The sequence below is a fragment of the Sturnira hondurensis genome, unplaced genomic scaffold, assembly GCF_014824575.4.
Source record: "Sturnira hondurensis isolate 20B ecotype Veracruz unplaced genomic scaffold, ASM1482457v3 Scaffold0015596, whole genome shotgun sequence".
Classification (NCBI taxonomy): Eukaryota; Metazoa; Chordata; class Mammalia; order Chiroptera; family Phyllostomidae; genus Sturnira; species Sturnira hondurensis.
This window is the reverse complement of record NW_028088227.1, coordinates 12,891,599-12,911,236: the sequence shown is the minus strand read 5'-3', so window position 1 is coordinate 12,911,236 and position 19,638 is coordinate 12,891,599. Positions and strand designations below refer to the sequence as shown.

General features: G+C 41.4%; 1 protein-coding gene across 2 annotated transcripts; it reads right to left on the bottom strand.

Annotated features, from left to right (window-relative positions):
* Positions 1 to 1,083: 1,083 nt before the first annotated feature.
* On the bottom strand, positions 1,084 to 10,180 carry GTF3C6 (general transcription factor IIIC subunit 6). 2 transcript variants are annotated; one of them, XM_037065048.1, is made up of 7 exons: positions 10,076 to 10,180; positions 9,624 to 9,704; positions 7,927 to 7,990; positions 7,785 to 7,829; positions 6,142 to 6,255; positions 1,613 to 1,908; positions 1,084 to 1,353 (listed from the first exon to the last, which is right to left on the bottom strand). In XM_037065048.1, the coding sequence occupies exons 1-6, from the start codon at positions 10,178 to 10,180 to the stop codon at positions 1,613 to 1,615; spliced, it is 705 nt and encodes a 234-aa protein (XP_036920943.1). In that variant the 3' UTR covers positions 1,084 to 1,353. The 2 variants fall into 2 exon arrangements, with proteins under 2 accessions (XP_036920943.1, XP_036920944.1); XM_037065049.1 differs by having other exon boundaries at positions 1,084 to 1,373; positions 1,621 to 1,908.
* Positions 10,181 to 19,638: the final 9,458 nt, after the last annotated feature.

The window sequence follows — 19,638 nt, the reverse complement described above, 5'->3', positions numbered from 1 at the left end:
AGGAAAAAATAATTCATTCCATAACATTAGTTCTCTAACTTCTCATACATAGTTATATTTTCCAATAGTTATGATATAATTAATATAGATGTGTTTTAACTTATTAGTACCAGGTTAAGCCACATGAAATTGCCTGCTTTTTATAGTCTGAAACAATCAGATATTGGAAATTTCATGGTTCGATCTGTAAGAAGGTAGAGTTTGTGAATATTTTATGTACAAATTAGAGCAGATCCAGGTCATCATCATAACAGAGTGGCTGTTACAGCCAAACGCCAACAACCTTTCTCCAGTGGTAAAGGAACGAAATTACAGCTGGAGTAGCAGGAACGTCACCTTCATCCTTAAGCACTTCTGAATTATTTTTCTGTTCCTGGACACATAATACTTACTGTGGTATGGCAGACTGGATAATGCCACTGCCCCTTCCTCCCACAAAGATTCTCTTGCCCTACTGTTCAGTTCTATACCTATTTATGTTAAGTGACATGGCAATAGGGACTTCACAGATCGATTAAAAGTCACATAAGAGGGGCCTTGGAAACAAGTTTAGGGGGTTAGCATGTTTTTTTTTTAAAGGTTACAGACCTTAAAAGAGTGGATCAGTCAGATGGACCCAATGTATTCAAATGGACTATTAAAGGTGGAAGGCAAGAAAGGTGGGTCAAAGATAGGGTAATAGAGGGGTGGGATGGGATGGGAGTAATAGACAGAAAACTGTACTTGAAAAATAATTAAATAAAAAAATTGGAAAAAAATTTAAAGAAAAAAAGATAGGGTAATAGAAGAAGCAGAATAGATTTTAAGCAGGAGAGACACTTGACCTGCCATTGCTGGCTTTGAGGAGAAGTGCACCATGAGCCAAGGAGTGCAGGCAGCCCTAGATTAGAATGATCTTTAGCTGACAGTTAAGGAAATGGAACCTTGCTCCTTCCATTGCAGGGAAATGTCCTCTCTACCCCTACCTCCCACTCCAGAGAAGAATGAAGCCCTCCCTACACCTTGATTTTAGCCCAGGTGAGACCCATGTCAGACTGCTGGCCTACAAAACCGTAAGAAAATAAATACATTTGCATTGTTTCAATAAAAGTTTGTGGTAATTTGTGATAGCTGCGATAGAAAACTTACACACTTACCTTAGTAAACCTCCAATTTAAAGGACTCATCAGAGAAGTTTTCCTATAGTTATTTTAACCAATTTTTAAAAATTCCATTTATATCTGGTCCTTAATGACTCTGGCATATTAAGTAGGAGCTATAACTGAAAATATTACCAACAAAAACAATAAAAGAATGAAAGCTTCACAGGCAATCATTTTATATAAAACTTTTCAAAGTTCATCACTATTTATTACAAAAAGCATTTCATTTAGGAGTGATTTCTTTTTTTTTTTTTTTTAATATTTTATTATTTATTTATCTTCAGAGGAGAAAGGAAGGAGAGAGGAAGGAAACATCAATGTATTTTTGCTTCTCGTGCATCCCCTGCAGGGAACTGGCCCCTGCTGGAAACTGGCCTGCAACCCAAGCATGTGCCCTGACTGGGAATCGAACCGCGATCGTCTGGTTCGCTGGTCTGTGCTCAATCCACTGAGCTACACCAGCCAGGGCTTCATTTAGGAGTGATTTCTAAGGCAGTATCCTGAGTTTCCATAAAAACAGAACTTTCTGTTTCAGAGGAAATACTGGTAAGAGGAACAGAATGCTCTACTTCCAAGTGTGGTGGCTTCTCCTGTTCGTAATTCAGGTTTGAATTATCTTCCATTTGAATCTCTTGTTCTTCCAACTCCAAAGGTTTATCTGGGGCTGGGGCTACTTCCTCATCTTCATTTTCATGTAGAAAACTACACATCATGTTGGGTCTGTAGGAGAACTCGTTACCTTCGATTTGCAGCCATTCCACACCATCTAGCCGGGGCGGAAGGGGTGATGGTAAAGAGTGGGAAGACAAACCAAGAAAGAAACATGAGAAAGGAATTTCAGTTACTTAAGTATATTTTTCTTTAAATTTCCATCATATCAATATATGTCTAAGTAAAACCTCAGCATGAACCAAGGTAACTACTGATAAACAATAACACAATTCCCATCTTATATGGAGACCTTGTTATGCTTTACAGGGCACACATCATCAAAATCACTAAAAGTAATCTACTGCAGCTACTACTCTAAGCTTTTTCTTCTTTTCAAGGATTTTATTTATTTATTTTTAGAGAGAGGGGAAGGGAGGGAGGGCAAGAGGGAGAGAAATATCGATCTGTGAAAAACATTGTTCAGTTGCCTCTCACATGTCCCCAACTGGGGACCAGGCCTTCAACCGAGGCATGTGCCCTGACCGGGAATCAAAGCAGTGACCTTTCGATTTGCCTGATTGCACTCGACCAGCTGAGCTACACCCGGCAGGGCCAAGCTTCCCCCACCAACGGTTCATTTTTATCTCATTCTGAGAGATAGTTGAGCTCTCACTGCCATTTCATGCCTTAAAGAAAACTGTCACTTCTCTACCATTGTCTCCTTACACACTTAGATTTCCTAATACCATGGATGATTCTATTCTATCACCTCAAATTAGCACTTATATGTTATTCTGAGTTGGGACACCCAATTGCAAATAACATACCGCTCAAAAAATAAAACTTGAAAAAGTGTTTGTTCCTTTCCATACTCGCAAAGCTACAATCCTTCAATACACCTATATAACCCTGGCCGATGTGGTTCAGTGAACTGAGTGCTGGCCTGAAAACTGAAAGGTCGCCGGTTCCATTCCCAGTCAGGACACAGGCCTGGGTTGCCGGCCAGGTCCCAGGTTGGGGTGTGCCAGAAGCAACCGGTTGATTTATCTCTCGCACACTGCTGTTTCTCTCCCTCACCTTCTCCATCCCTTCCTCTCTAAACATAAATAAATAAAATCTTTTAAAAAAAGAATTATTCCAATGCTTTTTTAATTTTTGTTACCCTTTCAGGCAAATATCTTCAATGGATCTTCACTAATTTTTTTCCTCATTAATTTCTTTAGCAAGCCCAAAGCTATTTAGTGTTAACCTTAAATTCCATGAGATGTTAAGATACTCCAACCTATATTGCCACCCTATTCACATTTCCATCTGCTCTTATTCCTCACCATAAACTCCTCTGCAGTTGTTTGTTGAAACTTCCTAACTGCCGATCTCATGTCTTTTCATGTTATTCCTATTAAAGTCACCATCAAAAATTGATTAGTCCTTTTCTCTCCAGTTCAGCTTCAACCACTGACTTTCCTATTTTCCCCTGCAAGAGCAACGTCCTGCCAGTTCCCCTTGCGGCCATTCTTCACTCTCACTTAGCAAAATACTTGCCACATAGCAGGTACTTAAATTACCATATTTTGCCATGTACAATGTGCACAGACATTTTTGGCCCAAACTTTCAGGGAAAAAAATCACTTTAATTTTTAATTCGATTATTTGTTTTTCATATTTTGAAACAAAACCGATTATCATATTCCAGGATATCATTTTGCATATGGATATAATTATTGCTTTCTAGAGTTACACTTTTACCATATAAGCATAAATAAAATAATTAGCATTTATATAGACACAGAATTAGTACTACCCGTGTATAACATGCATCCTTATTTTTCCCTCAAAAAATCTGGGCAAAAAAAGTATGCATTATACACAGCAAAATACAGTAAGTTGAATGAAATGAGTGTTGTAACCTTCAGCCATGTGCAGCAATGTGATTTACTTTTAGAGTGCAATTTCCTAGAAAGTAAGGGCCACGTCTCCTATCTATTCTGTTCTGCCTCCAGCATACTGCCACATTTGATAGCCATCATCCAGTTGGCCTCCATTGACCCTCACCTTCTTGGTATTCAAGCTCATGTAGTCCTCTCCCACACTCAACAGGATATTGTAGAAATGACAGAGTGACTTCTAAGACTAGTTCATAAAAGACATCATGGCTTCTATCTTGTTCTCCCAGATCATCTGATCTGGGATAAGCCAGCTGCCATATCAGGAGGGCACTGAAACAGTACCATGGAGATTCAAGGAACTGAGGTCTCATGCTAACAGCCAGCACAAACTTGTCAGTCATGCGAGTGAGCTATCTTGTAATTAGATCTTCCAGTCTTACCCAAGCCTTCCGATGCTTGCAGCCCAGCCAACATAGTGACTGGAACCTCATGAGAGGCCCAAGCCAGAACCACCTAGCTTAGCTACTCCCAAACTCTAGATTCACAGAGACTATGTAAGACACCCGGTTCTTTTCATTGTTGTTATAAGCCATTAAGTTCACAGGTAATTTCATATGCAGCAATAAGTAACTAATACAGCCTTAAATAATTGGTTACTAATTTATTTGATTAAACAAAACACCCAAATCTTCATAAAGATCTATCAGGTTATTAAAGACTATAGGAGAGGAAATTCTGTAATTTCCTTATACTAATAATCAGAGTATCAAAATACTAGCCCAGCTTATCTGAATGTCTTCAAGTTCATTCTATAACTTCAAAATTCCTCCCTCTTTCTGTTATTTTCAACGTGCCTAAAAAAGGGGGATAGTTTAGGTACATGCCTGGTAAGAACCAAAATTTCTTATGTTGTTATCTGTAGTTGGTACAATTAAATTCTGCATGACTAATGTACTTTCAAATGTTTATTCCTTAAAATACAATACATCTATTAAGCCATAAATATTCATCACTAGAGTCACATTTACGAGAGTTTTAAATATGTCTTTTAGCAATGAGCTTTTAGAATTTTTATTTTCTATTTTCTTAATCCTCACCCAAGGATAGATTCGTTGATTCCAGAGGGAAGGGGTGGGGGGAAGAGAGACGCAGAGAGTGAGAGAGTGAGATTGAGGGATAGGGGGAAAGGGGGAGAGGGAGGGGGGAGAGGGAGGAGGGGAGAGAGAACGACTGGTTGCCTCTTGTACACACCCCAATCAGGTACTGAGCCTGCAACCCAGGCATGTGCCCTGACCAGAAATCAACCCATTACCTTTTGGTGCACTAGGTGATGCTGCAATCAACTGTGCCACCCATCCAGGGTGCGCAATAAGCTTTTATACCATCGGGTGATTATCTGTTCATCTCTACAAACACGTAACTGCTACGGTGCAAGCAGCACTGGCCTCAAGCCTAATCTCGGACAATCGGCAACTAGAGAAGATTACGTGAATGTAATGAAGAACCAGACTCAGGAATAGCAACTGTGGCCCTAGAGTCCCTCCCTCACGTATAAAGCTAGCTTCTTCCAGTCATAAGCTTCTTAGGGAGGGCTTGCTGCAGCCGCCAAGTTTCCAGGAGATCCTCTGAGGGTACATCTTCGGAATCTAGAACTGCTAATACATCTTCTCCACTTACAAAGAATTTTTTTTAAACATTTTTAAAAAGATTTTATTTATTTATTTATTTTTAGAGGGGAAGGAGAGAGGGAGAGAAACATCAATGTATGGTTGCCTTTTGTGCGTCCCCTGCTGGTAGTTAGCCTGCAAGGAACCAGCCTGCAACCCAGGCATGTGCCCTGACTGGGAATCAAACTGCAATCGTCTGGTTCGCAGGCCCGCGCTCAATCCACTGAGCTACGCCAGCCAGGGCCAAAGAATTTTAATTAAGGGAAAAAACAAACAAACAAAAAGGCGACTGCTGATTTCCCCAGGGGTTGGGAATCACAGCAAGCTTCTCGACAAACACCTCCCAAATATTTCCAACGCAAAGCAGAGATTTCTTATATGTTTTCAGTGTGCTCTGCTACATTAGAGTTCAACTGATTTTATTTATTATTATTATTATTATTTTCCTCACCTGAGGTTTTTTTTTTTTCAATATTTTTAGAGAGAGAGGAAGGGAGAAAGAGAAACATCAATACACACCCAGACCAGGGATTGGACTGGTAACCTATGCGTGTTCCCTGACCAGGAACTGAACACACAACCCTTTGATTATGGGACGATGCTCCAACCAACTGAGCCACACTGGCCCAGACTTGAACTCAACTTCAAATCTATGTTTGGTACTTTTCATGGAGTACCTTCAATAACATATTACATATAGTTGTTACTACAAAGTACAAAAATGCTCTGGTAGCAATGTGTCACTGTCAAAGACAACATTAAATCACCCGTTTTCAGAGAACTATGTGAACTAACCTATGTTTTCTTCTCCTTCCTTCTTTTCTGTCAGAAGAGTTCTTGTCATGCTGAGCTTCTTCATTGTATGGCATTTATATTTTAGCATTGTTTTATTGTTACCTTCTGCATCCACTAAAACATAAAATGAGCTCAATTATTATACTGCTTAATGCAGTATAGTAAAATAAAATACAAATAAAATAATCATGTTAAGCCTGGATAATTCCAATTTAGGGAGTTAGACTAAACCACTTCTTGTCTAGATAGGTGAGTAAGTTTAAAAGTTAACTCATCCCTCCCACTCCAAGCAGAGAAATGACAGACAAAACACAGTAACGATGGAAGGCAGAACTGGACTCCAAACAACAAACAACTCCAGGGTACAGCCACACAAAGCTATGAGATTAAAACTATGGGCCTACTAGGCTCCAGCCTTGGAGGAGGAAAGTGAAGCCAGAAATTTGGCTGGCTCTGTAGGGTAATGAGGCCTAAAATTCTATCACACAAATGAAGGACCAAAGTGAGACTTTCTACTTAAAGCCAGAGACAAGAGTCAGGACGTTGTCAGTCATGGAAGTAAGGCTGAGAAAAAACATGATGCCAGCCCACTGCTTGGGAAGAGAGCTTTACAGAAAACTGTGGGCATAGGCAGGAGGGAGGGAAGATGAGGCTCTGAGCTAAGGATGTGAAACGCACTGCAAACTTCCGTACACTGCTGCTGTGAATGTAACTGCTACATGTTAGAAAGCAACAGTCAGTCGAGCTACATGAAATTGTCAATACTCAGCCCAAATTGGTTATTTCATACTGTTGAACCAAACACATAGTCATCGATCTAGCAACTCCATTACTAAATATATACCTTAAATATTTTTACACATATGCACAGGGAGACATAAAAATATTCACGGAAGCATTTTTGTAGTGCATGAATAATCATAATTAAGTACATGGGCTCTGGAGCCGACCATCTGAGTTCAAATCTGACCCTGCCTCTTACTTTGAGTATGACCTTGGGCAGGTTATTTACCTCTCTGTGCTTCAGTTTTTTCCACTGTAAAATGAAGATAACATGTGGTCTACCTTGTAGACTTGTGAGGATTAAATGACTTAATACATGTAGCACTGACAATAGTGCCTGACACATAGAAGATACATGATAAGTAGTTATTAATAAGCACTGGTAAAAATGGAAACATGTCCATTAACTGGAGAATAAATTGTGGTATAGTCACAAATGGAACACTAAGAAATAGGAAAAACAGAGTTATGTAAATCAGCATCTCAAAACATATCTCTAATTGAAAAAAAGATTATAGAACAATGATACTATGCTATAATTGATATTGTTTGAAAATATACAAAAATACTATTTATTTTTTGTGCATACACACTATGTAATATAAAATTAAGTATAGGAAAGAAAAACATCAACTTCAAGTAAATGATTATGTCTGAAGACCAAAGAAAGAGAATAAATTTGGAGAGGTGCATACAAGGGGCTTCAAATGTATCTGAAATGCTTTTTTCACTGTGTGGCAAAATGGTATGATTTGATACAGCTAGACAATGGGTACATGAAACGTTTAATTTTAATATTCACTGTACATAAGTATGTTTGAAATATTTCATAGTAAAAAGTCACCATAGCAATGACTTACCATGTTCCACATTTTCTTCAAATATAACACAGGTCCCAGGAGTGTCTGTGAAAAAATTTAAAGACTTGATGACAAATAACAAAGTTGCTTTCTTGGAAAAGCATGTAAAAAAAGGAGTTTCGTCTATCTGACATCCTCCTACCTTCATACTCTCCAGCAAAGACATAGCCGTCCACTTGCAGAATGGGCCTCTCTGTGTCAATTCCCTACATCAGAATAGAAGATCATAACAAATCATCGTCAGAAAAAGCCTTAGGAGTTGGGTAAAATGGGTGAATGTGATAAAAAGAAACAAACTTCCAATTCTAAAATGCATAAGTCCTGGGGATGTAATGTGCAGCATGGTGACTACGGTTAATAATGCTCTATTGTAGCCCTGGCTGGTGGTAGCTCAGTGGGTTGAGTGCGGGCCTGCGAAACACACGATCGCGGTTCGATTCCCAGTCAGGGCACATGCCTGGGTTGCAGGCCAGTTCCCAGTAGGGGACTCATGAGAGGCAACCATACATTGATATTTCTCTCCTCTCTTTCCCTTCCTCTCTAAAGATAAAAAAAAAAAATAATGCTCTATTGTATATTTGAAACTTGCTAAGAGAATAAATCTTAAAAGTTCTCATCACAAAAAAAGGTAAAATTTATAACTATGTGGTGACAGATATTAACTAGACTTTTGCAGTGATCTCTTCACAATATGTACAAATATTGAATCATTATGTCATACCCCTGAAACTAATATGTCAGTTATATATCAATTTTTAAAAGATTTTATTTATTTATCTTTAGAGGGGAAGGGAAGGAGAGAGGGAGAGAAATATCAATGTATGGTTGCCTCTCATGTGTCGTCGTCCCCCGCCCCCGCCCCTGAAACTGGCCTGCAACCCAGGCATGCGCCCTGACTGGGAATCGAACCGCAATCGTGTGGTTCGCAGGCCCACGCTCAATCCACTGAGCTACACCAGCCAGAGCTATATATCAATTTTAAAAAAAGGAAAGAAAGAGAAAGGCTTCCAGATGTAACCTTGTTACCAAAGTGAACGTCTAACAGAGATGTCCAGCCTGCGGCCAGGGAACCACATGCAGTTCAGGATGGCTATGAATGTGGCCCAACACAAAATGGTAAATTTACTTAAAACATTATAAGATTCTTTTGTGATTACACGTCGAGATTTATTTAATGTGTGGCCCAGAACAACTCTTCTTCTTCCAGTATGGCCCAGAGATGCCAAATGGCTGGACATCTCTGCTCTTGTCCCAGCAAGTACAAGATAAGCTAAACCTGCTCTGATCACAGCACCTACAACCTGCACACTACTTAATTCATACCCCAGCAGACAAGTCTATTTCAGTCAACATGCTCTTCAAGTTAGGCTAAGAAGAGGGCAAGTTTTGTCAACAGTAGCTGAAAGATTTTAAGGCAAAGTGATAAAACAGATAACTCAGAATACCATACATAACTCAAGGCAGCAGAGTGTGAAGTCTCTGAAGTATGAGGTTCTCTCAGTAGGCACCTTCTCTCCCTTCTCTGAATGTAACCTGTGTGCACATCCAATTACCCTCGCTCCTCTCAGACTAAAACAATGTATTTTTTCAAATTACATCGTTCCATTTCAAAATGCCACCTCCTCCAAATCTTGAACTCTCTGCAGCCAAACATTCGACCACTCGAGCAGAGTTAAACGTTTTCTCCCTTGCGTCCCCCTGTACATCTATGACTGTCTTCAGAGTTCACTGCTTTGTAACATGGAATAATATCAATCTTTGGGGATAGATGGGTCACCATTCATTCTTTTTCTAAATTTAAGAACATCTAGAACCATCCTCCACTTCCAGAAGACTTACCAAAATCTTGCATTTATTTTCACATTTTGAGAGAAAGTCTGAATCAATAATTCCCGTCAATTCCACCAGAACCAGCTGCTCCTGGAGGAAGAAAGGGGGGTCTACATGCTAGCCTGCGATTGGTGTGCAAGAAGAGGCAGTTAACGAGAGCACCCCAGAATCACCAGTGCAACAATCCCACCCCTGTGAAAACTACGTCTTTCCAGGTGAAGAAGCAAGCGACGTTACCCTAAGGGAACTACTCTACTTCCCCACTCTGACGACAACGCAGCAATTAGGCTTGAGGCAAGCTCCCCTGCAGCCCGCCCGCCCCCTCCCCGGACCTCCAGCAAAAAGCCCGCAAGGCGCCCCTGGGGGTCCGTGGTGCCCGCCGCATCCTCGCTCCCTTCCCCTCTCTCAGAAGTGCGGCTCTCACCGCCACCGCCCCTCGCGCAGGCTTTCGTAGCACTTACAGCCTCCTCTTCCCCATCTCCGGGACGCCGCTCCTCGGCTGCCGCCATGATCCCACTGCTCCTTGCAGCCACTGAGAAGCTGGCCACGCCCACTACGGGCGCCATCTTGCGTGTGGGCAGCGCCCCGCCCCCAGTCCTTTCTGCGTCTGGGGCTCTGCGAACGACTCCTAGGAGGGGGCGAGGAGGTCGCGGCTGTGTCCTCGTGGAGGTGGCGTCCAGGCTCGCCTCTGTTCGTTTGTTTTTCTTTTTCTTTTCCTCTTATTCCTTTCTTGCGGGCTGGAGCCGGGTCCCTGGCTGGCTGGAGGTCCGGTGACCTAGGCACCCCTTAGCCGCCCCCAGTAAGAGGAGAGGACTGGTGGGAGGGGAGGGGGATGGGACAGGGAAGGTGCGAGCGATCGAGCCACCGCCTGCAAGGCGATGGAGTGGTCTTGTGTTAGTTGAGTCTGCTTTCTTGGGAAGAAATTCTTAATACTGTGGAGGGGCAAGTAACTTCACTGGGTGATCCGAGTATAAGTTCCTAACTGGGCTGGTCGTGGAGGGTGGTTACACCCTAGGCATTAACTTCTTAGTAAAAGGCTTTTTATCCAAAGGTAAGTACGCTCTGTGCATCTAGGGCAATACACCTTTGAAATAAGCAGTAGCCACCTTAAAGAGAGCGCATACTCTTGTTATCTGTCCTGTAATCCAGTCCCTGCATTGCTTTCTCCCACGTGCGTGAAAACTTACTCAGTTCCCTCACTTATGTGATGCATAAAAGAAACATTCTCTGGAGCATTTGAGATCTCGCTCCCTGGCATATGCATCAGTGTGGCTCAAACTCATAAAATTCTCCACAGGTATGGACACGCCTATGTGATGATATCCTGCACCACTAATCCCCAGTTCAAGTTTTCCCTGAGCCCATTTCATGTGGATGAAAAGAGGCCACAAGCTAAACCTGAGAAGTTTAGGGGACAGCGTTTAGGGGAGAGAAGTGACAGCGTTACAAACTCAGAGACCTAAAGTAACCACATAAAATGGTCTGAAATTAAAACTTTCTAACTAAAAGCAGGTCATGGCCCACGGTGATGTCCAAGACTAGAATCTTCCCTGACAAGTCAATCTTTACTTTAATCGAGATTATCGTCTTCTTGCATCTGCAATAACATACTTTTGAAATCCCAGATTTCCTTTTTCCAGACCCACGTCAAAGCACAGGCACTCAACAGAGTGAAGATCACAAATTCCCTCAGTTGTTGTTGCTGTGTTAATTGCTGACTGTTAACTGTCCTGTATCCACCCATGTAAAAGAAGTATATCTCTATCATTTTACTTTTTTATTCAATCCCAGATGTACCCCGCCCCAGCCTGACTTTGCTTTCTCCAGCCTCCCTAATCTATCCCCAGTGAATTTCATGTAACCCCCTTAAGCCTTCTGTTTTGGTTGTACTATGTAAAATAAGGTGCAAAACTGCCATTTTCTGGATCATGTACTCAATCCACTGAGGTTTTGTTTCCCAGCAATCATCTTAAGTTGGGCTCAAATAAACTAATAAAAATTCTTAGAGGTTTAGACACTTCTTATGGTAGAGCACTCAAGAATTGGAAAATTTTAGTTTAAGGTAGATAAGTAATAAGCCTAGTAAGTAATGCATATGTTAAGGCTATTGTTTCAGAAACTACAGATAAGGCCCATCGGAGCTCTGGGGAGAGACTGCCAACCTCCTGGGGCACTGCTAAAGATCACCGCCTAGGGACAAGTGGAGGCATCCGGGCCATTGTGTTCCAGGGAGAGACAGCCAACCACCCACCACTGGGAACAGCCTAACTGCTTAGAGCGAGAATACTGCAGTTTTTTAATCTAATTTTCCCTGAATTTCAAAACCCCTCACTGAACTTTGTTCTCTGTTATAAAAACACTGGCCCGGGAAGAAAATGTAAGATGGTTTGTTAGGGTACAAACCCGCCATCTTCTCAGATCACCAGCCATCTGAATAAAGCACCCATAAAAATTTAATCTCGGTCCATGCTTATTTGGTTTGGTAGTGACAGGCAGCACAAGCTTTGGTGTCTTTTCCAGTTTCACTTACATTGACATTAAGAACACGTTTCAGATTAATTAGTGTGAGCTACCCAAGTGACTTCTGGCCAAGGTGGAGGTACAGGTAGACACACTGCCTGCTCTCACAACCGAAAGAATGAGGACAGCAAATTTAAAATAAAAAACAACAGAACTAACAGAAAATTGAACTGTATGGAAGTCCGACAATCAAGGAGTTGAAGAAACATTCAGACTGGTAGGAGGGGCAGAGATGGGCAGCCAGGTAGAAAGGACTCGTGGCAAGGTGGCAGTTGGAGGACTGGGCAGTCCCACATTTGCGTGCAGATAAACCAGGAGGAACAACTGGGGAGCAAGATAGACAACAAGATAGCACAACCCAGGGCCCCATTGTGGGAAGATAAAGCCTCAAAGTCTCTGACTGAAAACACCTGTGGGGGTTGAGACAGCAGTAGGAGAAACTCTCAGACTTACTGGCGAGTTCATTGGAGAGACCCACAGGGTCCTAGAACGTACACAAACTCACCCGCCAGGGAATCAGCACCAGATAGAACCAATTTGGTTGTGGGAAGCAGGGGAAGTGACTGAAAACTAGCAGAGAGAGGAGCAAGTGGCACTGTTCCCTCTTGGACCCCTCCTCCACATACAGCATCACAAGGCAGTGATGTAGGTTGCCCTGCTCTTGTGAACACCTAAGGTTCCGCCTCTTACTAGGGAACAAGCACCCCAAGACCAAAAAAAATGGCCCAAATGAAAGAACAGTTCAAAGCTCCAGAAAAAATACAATTAAGTGACAAAGAGATAGCCAACCTATCAGATGCACAGTTCAAAATATTGGTTATCAAGATGCTTCAGGAACTCACTGGGTACTTCAAAAGCATAAAAAAGACCCAGGCAGTAATGAAGGTTGCATTATGTGAAATAATGCAATTTCTATAGGGAAATCTATAGGGAAACAACAGGGACAGGAAGGAAACCAGGACTCAAATCAACAGTGTGGACCAGAAAGAAGAAGGAAGCATTCAACCAGAACAGAATAAAGAAACCAGAATTTTTAAAAAATGATGAGAGGCTTAGGAACCTCCAGGACATCTTTAAGCATTCCAACATCTGAATCAGGGGTACCAGAAGGGGAAGAGGAAGAGCAAGAAATTGAAAACTTATTTGAAAAAATAATGAGAGAACTTCCCCAATCTGGCCAAGGAAATAGACTTTTAGGAAGTCCAGGAAGCTCAGAGTCCCAAAGAAGTTGGACCCAAGGAGGAACACACCAAAGCACATCATAATTACATTAGCCAAGATTAAAGATAAGGAGAGAATCTTAAAAGCAGCAAGAGAAAAGGAGAGAGTTCCCTATAAAGGAGTTCCCATTAGACTATCAGCTGATTTCTGTAAAGAAACCTTACAGGCAAGAAAGGGCTGGAAAGAAGTACTTGAAGTCATTAAAGGCAAGGACCTACATCCAAGATGACTCTATCCAGCAAAGCTTTCATTTAGAATGGAAGGGCAGATAAAGTGCTTCCCAGATAAGGTCAAGTAAAAGTTCATTATCACCCAGCCTTTATTATATGAAATGTTAAAGGGACTTATCTAAGAAAAAGAAGGTAAAAAATATGAACAGTAAAATGACAACAAACTCATAGCTATTAGCAACCAAACTTAAAAAAAAAAAAACCAAACAGCTAGAACAGGAACAGAATCACAGAAATGGAGATCACATGGAGAGTTATCAGAGGGGGAGGGGTAGTGAGGGGAAAAAGATACAGAGAATAAGTAGCATAAATGATAGGTAGAAAATAGACAGGGGGAGGTTAAGAATAGTATAGGAAATGTAGAAGCCAAAGAATTTATATGTATGACTCATGGACATGAACTAAAGGGGGGGAATGTGGGTGGGAGGGGGTGTGTAGGGCAGAGGGGAATAAATGGGGGGAATGGGACAACTGTAATAGCATAATCAATAAAATACATAAAAAAAAAAGAATGAGCTACCCAAAAATGTGCTCCTGGGCAGAGTTTTCTTAAAGTAGCCTCATGGATCGTTTTGATGATAAATAAGGGATTTTTGTACATGAGACAGGATGATCTAGCTCCAAAGAGTATGAGCTTTGGGTCTAATGCTTGTCCAGTTTTACTGCATTATTATCAGCAAGGCCTTGTACAAGTTGGTTATTGTGAGGATTAAATGAGATATGTCATATCAAATAGATTTAGCCCAGCGTTTGGCACATATTAAGCACTTAATATGCTTTTAATATATTACTAGTAGTAATATACAAAATTCGAGAATATTACAACTTTAAAAAATATTTTCACATATGTTTTTCAGGTTCTTTCTTTTTACACACTTTATTTAAAGATTTTATTTATTCTTAGATGGGGGAAGGGAGGGGGAAAAAGAGAGGGAAACATCAATGTGTGGTTGCCTCTCACACACTGTCTCCTGGGCACCTGGCTTGCAATCAAGGCAACCCAGCCATGTGCCCTGATCTGGGAACTGAACCTGAGACCCATTGGTTCACAGGCCAATGTGCAATCCACTGAGCCACACCAGCCAGGGATATATAATGGAATCCTATCCAGCTATAAAAAGGAATGAAGTACAGATACATGCTACAGCATTGTTGAACTTGAAAGCATTAAGAAACCAGATACAGAAGGCCACATACTGAATGAGTCCATTTGTAGGAGAGATCCAGAATAGCAAACCTGTAGAGAAAGAAAGTAGATTATTGGTTGTTAAAACCTACAGGGAAGACTTTAATTCGGGGAATGACTGCCACTGGATGTGAGGTTTCTTTTGTGGTTGATGAATATGTTCAGAAATTAGGTCTCACACCTTTCTCAATATACTGAATTGTATACTTTAATAGTGAATTTTATAGTATGTGAATTGTACCTTTAAAAGCAGTTATTAAAAAAATACTAACAACAGTAGAAGCAGCTAGTTTTAAACTGAACAGGGAAGAGAAAATTGCTTGGGTGATTAAGAAAAAAATCTTTGAAGGCTAGATCCAGGCCAGATACCATTGAAGCTGCGTAGCAGAAGTATAATTTGGTCCTGAATCCAAAACCAAACCAAACAATAGCTTAAGAACCGATATCTGGGAGTCAGAAGGAGCTGGTAAGGATCAAATATCATTAGCCTCTTTTAATTGGACCCTTTTAGGCCTCACAACAGTCTCAAGAGGTAATAATTATAAAGAGTGATATTCAAAACATATAATGACCAAAAGGCACAGCACTCAGCCATGCTGGAGTCAGGTCGTGGGAAAGCTGGGTAATGTCTAGAGACACCTGGAGGCTCGAGGCAGTTTCTTTTCACTGAACAATAGGGCAGTTTCATTAATTTAACAGCTGGTATGGTTTAACCACTACATACAAGTTGACTATCAGCCTTCAGTAGTCTAACTTCCATTTTACACATCAGAAAACTGAGACAGAAAATTAGGAAACTTGCCTGTCTGACTTATTCCTCTATACTGTCATCTTTTCTGGGAAAGGAGAGAACCTTAAAGGACAGAGTAGAGATGCCAAGCTCTGCATCAGGCTACCTAGAGTCAGAGAAATGAGATAGAACATCCAATCTTTTTTTTTAAAACATTTTATTTATTTATCTTTAGAGGGGAAGGGAAGGAGAGAGGAAGGAAACATCAATGTATTTTTGCTTCTCGTGCATCCCCTGCAGGGAACTGGCCCCTGCCGGAAACTGGCCTGCAACCCAAGCATGTGCCCTGACTGGGAATCGAACCGCGATCGTCTGTTTCGAAGGCCCGTGCTCAATCCACTGAGCTACACCAGCCAGGGCTTAGAACATCCAATCTTAACAGTGTTGAAAGGGGAGACAAAGAACGAGGGAGCCGCACACCTGATAAAACTGGGCTGGCCTCATCCTTCTGTACTGCAAGACTTGAATGACGTTACAACAAGTGTCACTTTTTCTGTGAAATGGCCATCACTGTATGATTGCCAGAAGTAGAAACTTGATTTTCTTTACTTCCTTGTTTTTATTTTTTAATTTTTCAGTTATTGATTTTTAGAGCGAGAGGAAGGGAGGAAGAGAGAGAGAAATATGGATGTGTTGTTCCACTTATTTATGCATTCATGGCTGATTCTTGTATGTGCCCTGACTAGGGATCTAACTGACAGCCTTGGAGAACTGGGATGACACTTTAATCAACTGAGCTACTGGCCATGGCAGGAACCTTATTTTCTTCAATCTGGCCTTTGTTTTTGTTTTTTATTTTTCCTTTGACTCAAACTGACCTCACCCACCTCCTGTCCCCCTTTTAATCATTACCCCCTTAGGACAATGAGGTTCTGATCAGTACCCAGGAGTCTTAGAAACAAGGTCCTGGGACTATTGACCATTGAGACAGAGTTTTCTATCAAACTAAACATAACATCTTGGCCTCGGTTGTATTTTCGCTCCAGACCCAGGAAAGCAGAACGATCCCACAGAACAAATCCTTGCAAAATTGGACAGAACAACTCCATGGCTGATTGACATCAGGACCAAATGCAATGATCAGTTACCTCTATCCTAGCACCAATCAGTAGAGACCATGATCCTAACTGTATTAGACATCATGATTAATGATTACAAGCCAGCTCTTAGTCCACTGAGCCATACCAGCCAGGGCTAATGATTGTTTTTCTTTTTTAAAAAATATTTTATTTATCTTCAGAGGGGAAGGGAAGGAGAGAAGGAGAGAAATATCAATGCATGGTTGCCCCTCGTGATTCCCCTGCAGGGAACCGGCCTGCAACCCAGGCATGCGCCCCGACCGGGAATCGAACCTCGATCGTGTGGTTCGCAGGCTCTCGCTCAATCCACTGAGCCACACCAGCCAGGGCTGATTGTTTTTCTTATATAATCCACATTCTGAAACCATTTGGAGAACCAGGTCTTTGAGCATGAGCTATCTGTGACTCCAGGCATGGCACCTCCTTAATAAATCCTTCCCTCCTTGGCTGCACACTCCTGCTTGTGTCTTATTGGGCTTTGGTGCATGCAGGCAGATGAACCCCTTCAGTCCAGTAACAGCTATATTCTACATCTCCTTTTGCTTTGTTCTTTGTTGTAGTTCCTAGTATGTGAATTGCAACCACAAACTTGGGTGTATAAGAAAAAACATGTTTTGCCCTGGTGGGTGTGGCTTAGTGGATTGATTGCTGGCCTATGAACCAGAGGGTCACTGGTTCAATTCCCAGTCAGGGGACTTGACTGGGCTGCAGGCCAGGTCACCATCTGGGGGTGTGCAAGAGGCAGCCAATCAGTGTATCTCTCACACATTGATGTTCCTCTCCCTCTCTTCCTTCCCCTCTCTCTAAAAATAAATAAAATATTTTTTTAAAAAAGAAAAAAACATGTTTATTTTCTTAAATTAAATTAAACTCGATTGAGTCCCTGTCACATCAGGATGGCATAAAAATTTAATCTCAATTTACTCCCCTTAATACCTCCAGATTATACACAGTATTTGGAGAGAACTTTCTAGTGTTCAGTCTGCATTGTTTAGTGCTGAGACTCCTGTGGTTGAAGACACAGATCCATGAAGGTCAGGGGCTCTGTGTCTGCAGAGCGTGGGAATCCCTGCTATGTTTGGGAACCTTAATGTCTGGTCATTCTAACCAGACCACAGGTCCTGGAACCTCTGCAGGGTACTGCTGGGGCAATGAGGGTACACCAGTTTACACTCCTCCCAGCCTAAACAAATCTCCATTTTTTTTTCCTTCTATTTTGAACAAAGGCACCCCTCTACTTTTCTCTCTCAAATATCTAGCATAATTTCAGAGGCACACCCTTCAAGTAGCTTCAGCTTTTCATTCTTTAGGCATTCCAGACAAAGGACTACAAATGGCCTGACTACCTGTCTGGAAGGAATAAAGCAGAATATGTAGGGCATTAGTATCTCCATAAAGTAACCTGTTATATCAATAAACTCTTTTGGGAAAAAAAGCAAACCTTGTCTTGCTGGTTTCAAAAGAGTTGAAGGAATTAGTTCACACCCCAGGTCAATATAGCCTGGGAGCCTGAGGGCTCAAAGTGTTCACTGGGGAGAGATTTGGTGGCAGTGGCCATCCTTGTGCCCAGGTCTGGCATGGTTCCTCGGGCATTGCAAGAAAGTGGGTGGTGGGTCGTGGGAGGAACATAAACCCGTGATGTTTCCATCCCCTAAAGGAAGAAAACTCATTTCCGAGTGTTCTCAGTAATGAAGTTCTACTGCTAGAAATTATGGGTAAAAGTAAGAAAGAAAGAAAAAAGAAGTTGTGGATAACAAAAGGAGGGAAAAATTAACAAGTCCAATTAAAAGCCATATAAGAGACAAATTGCATAGTTTTGTGTAACTGTGGTTAGATATAATAGATAAAAATCTATTTAATTTGGTGGGGAGGGGCAATTGATTTGAATTGTGCTAAATAGAGGACTATCAAGAAAAAATTCAGAAATATAATTTCTGAGACATATAAATGGGTGTTGTGCTCAGTATTTAAAAGCCTGCCACTAGGAGGAGACAAACGAATTAAACATTATGTAGTCTGCTCTTCAGAACACATTTCCAAAGTTAAGAAGAACCTCATGAAAAATATATTTAGTAGAAGAATTTTAGTATGAGTCTTTGATGAATATTAACATTTAGTTTTAAAAATGAGCATTTTAACTTTAAGTAAAGTGTATACTAATTAAGGCCTTTTAAAAAAGCCTTTTCTTTTCTTAAAAAGAAAAGAAAAGATTTTCTTTTTTTAAAAAGATTTTATTTATTTATCTTTAGAGGGGAAGGGAAGGCGAGAGGGAGAGATATATCATTGTAAGGTTGCCTCTTGTGCATCCCCTGCTGGGAACTGGCCTGCAACCCAGGTGTGTGCCCTGACTGGGAATTGAACCGAGATCCTTTGGTTCACAGGCCCTCGCTCAGTCCACTGAGCTACACCAGCCAGGGTAGGCCTTTTCTTTTTTCTAATCTATATCTTACTCTGTTTTATCTGACAGCTAAATGCTAGACTATTGGCTCTCAAACTTCAGCCACCTCAGAATCGCCTGGAGGACAGATTGCTCAGCCCCATACCCAGAGTTGCTGATTCACCAGGTCTGGTAGAGAACAGGACAGAAAAACGTCCATTTCTAATAAGTCCCACATGATGCTAATGCTTCTGGTCTGAGAAACACATTGTGCTACAGAAGTAAACCCCTTGCCAACAAACAGATTCAATTCAATATTGAAAACATACTAACTAAAGTATTTCAGTATGTTAGGATGTGACTTAGCATTGGAAGTAAGATTGAAATGATAATTTTTGAGGGCTCTGAATCCAAAAGAAAGCAATCCAATAGCAACACAGTACCACTACTGCGGCGTGTGTTTATGCAGTGGTGAAGTTAAGTGGCGCAGAGAAAGACTGAAGACAGAGACCAGGTGGAGCCTACAGGGTCCTTCTCAACCAAGGGCACAGGTACCCTCTATCAGGGGTGTCCCCCCCACCCCGTTACGTACCATACTGGTCCGAGACCAGTTAGAAACGG

Bases quoted from the DNA above. Each gene is read 5' to 3' on its own strand.
- GTF3C6 (XM_037065048.1), bottom strand. From the start codon at position 10,180: ATGGCGCCCGTAGTGGGCGTGGCCAGCTTCTCAGTGGCTGCAAGGAGC. The intron at 6,256-7,784 runs GTAAGTCATTGC...TTTATGTTTTAG, and splicing joins TGAAGAAAATGTGGAACATG to TGGATGCAGAAGGTAACAAT. The intron at 1,909-6,141 runs GTTAGTTCACAT...CGCCCCGGCTAG, and splicing joins GGAAGGAGAAGAAAACATAG to ATGGTGTGGAATGGCTGCAA.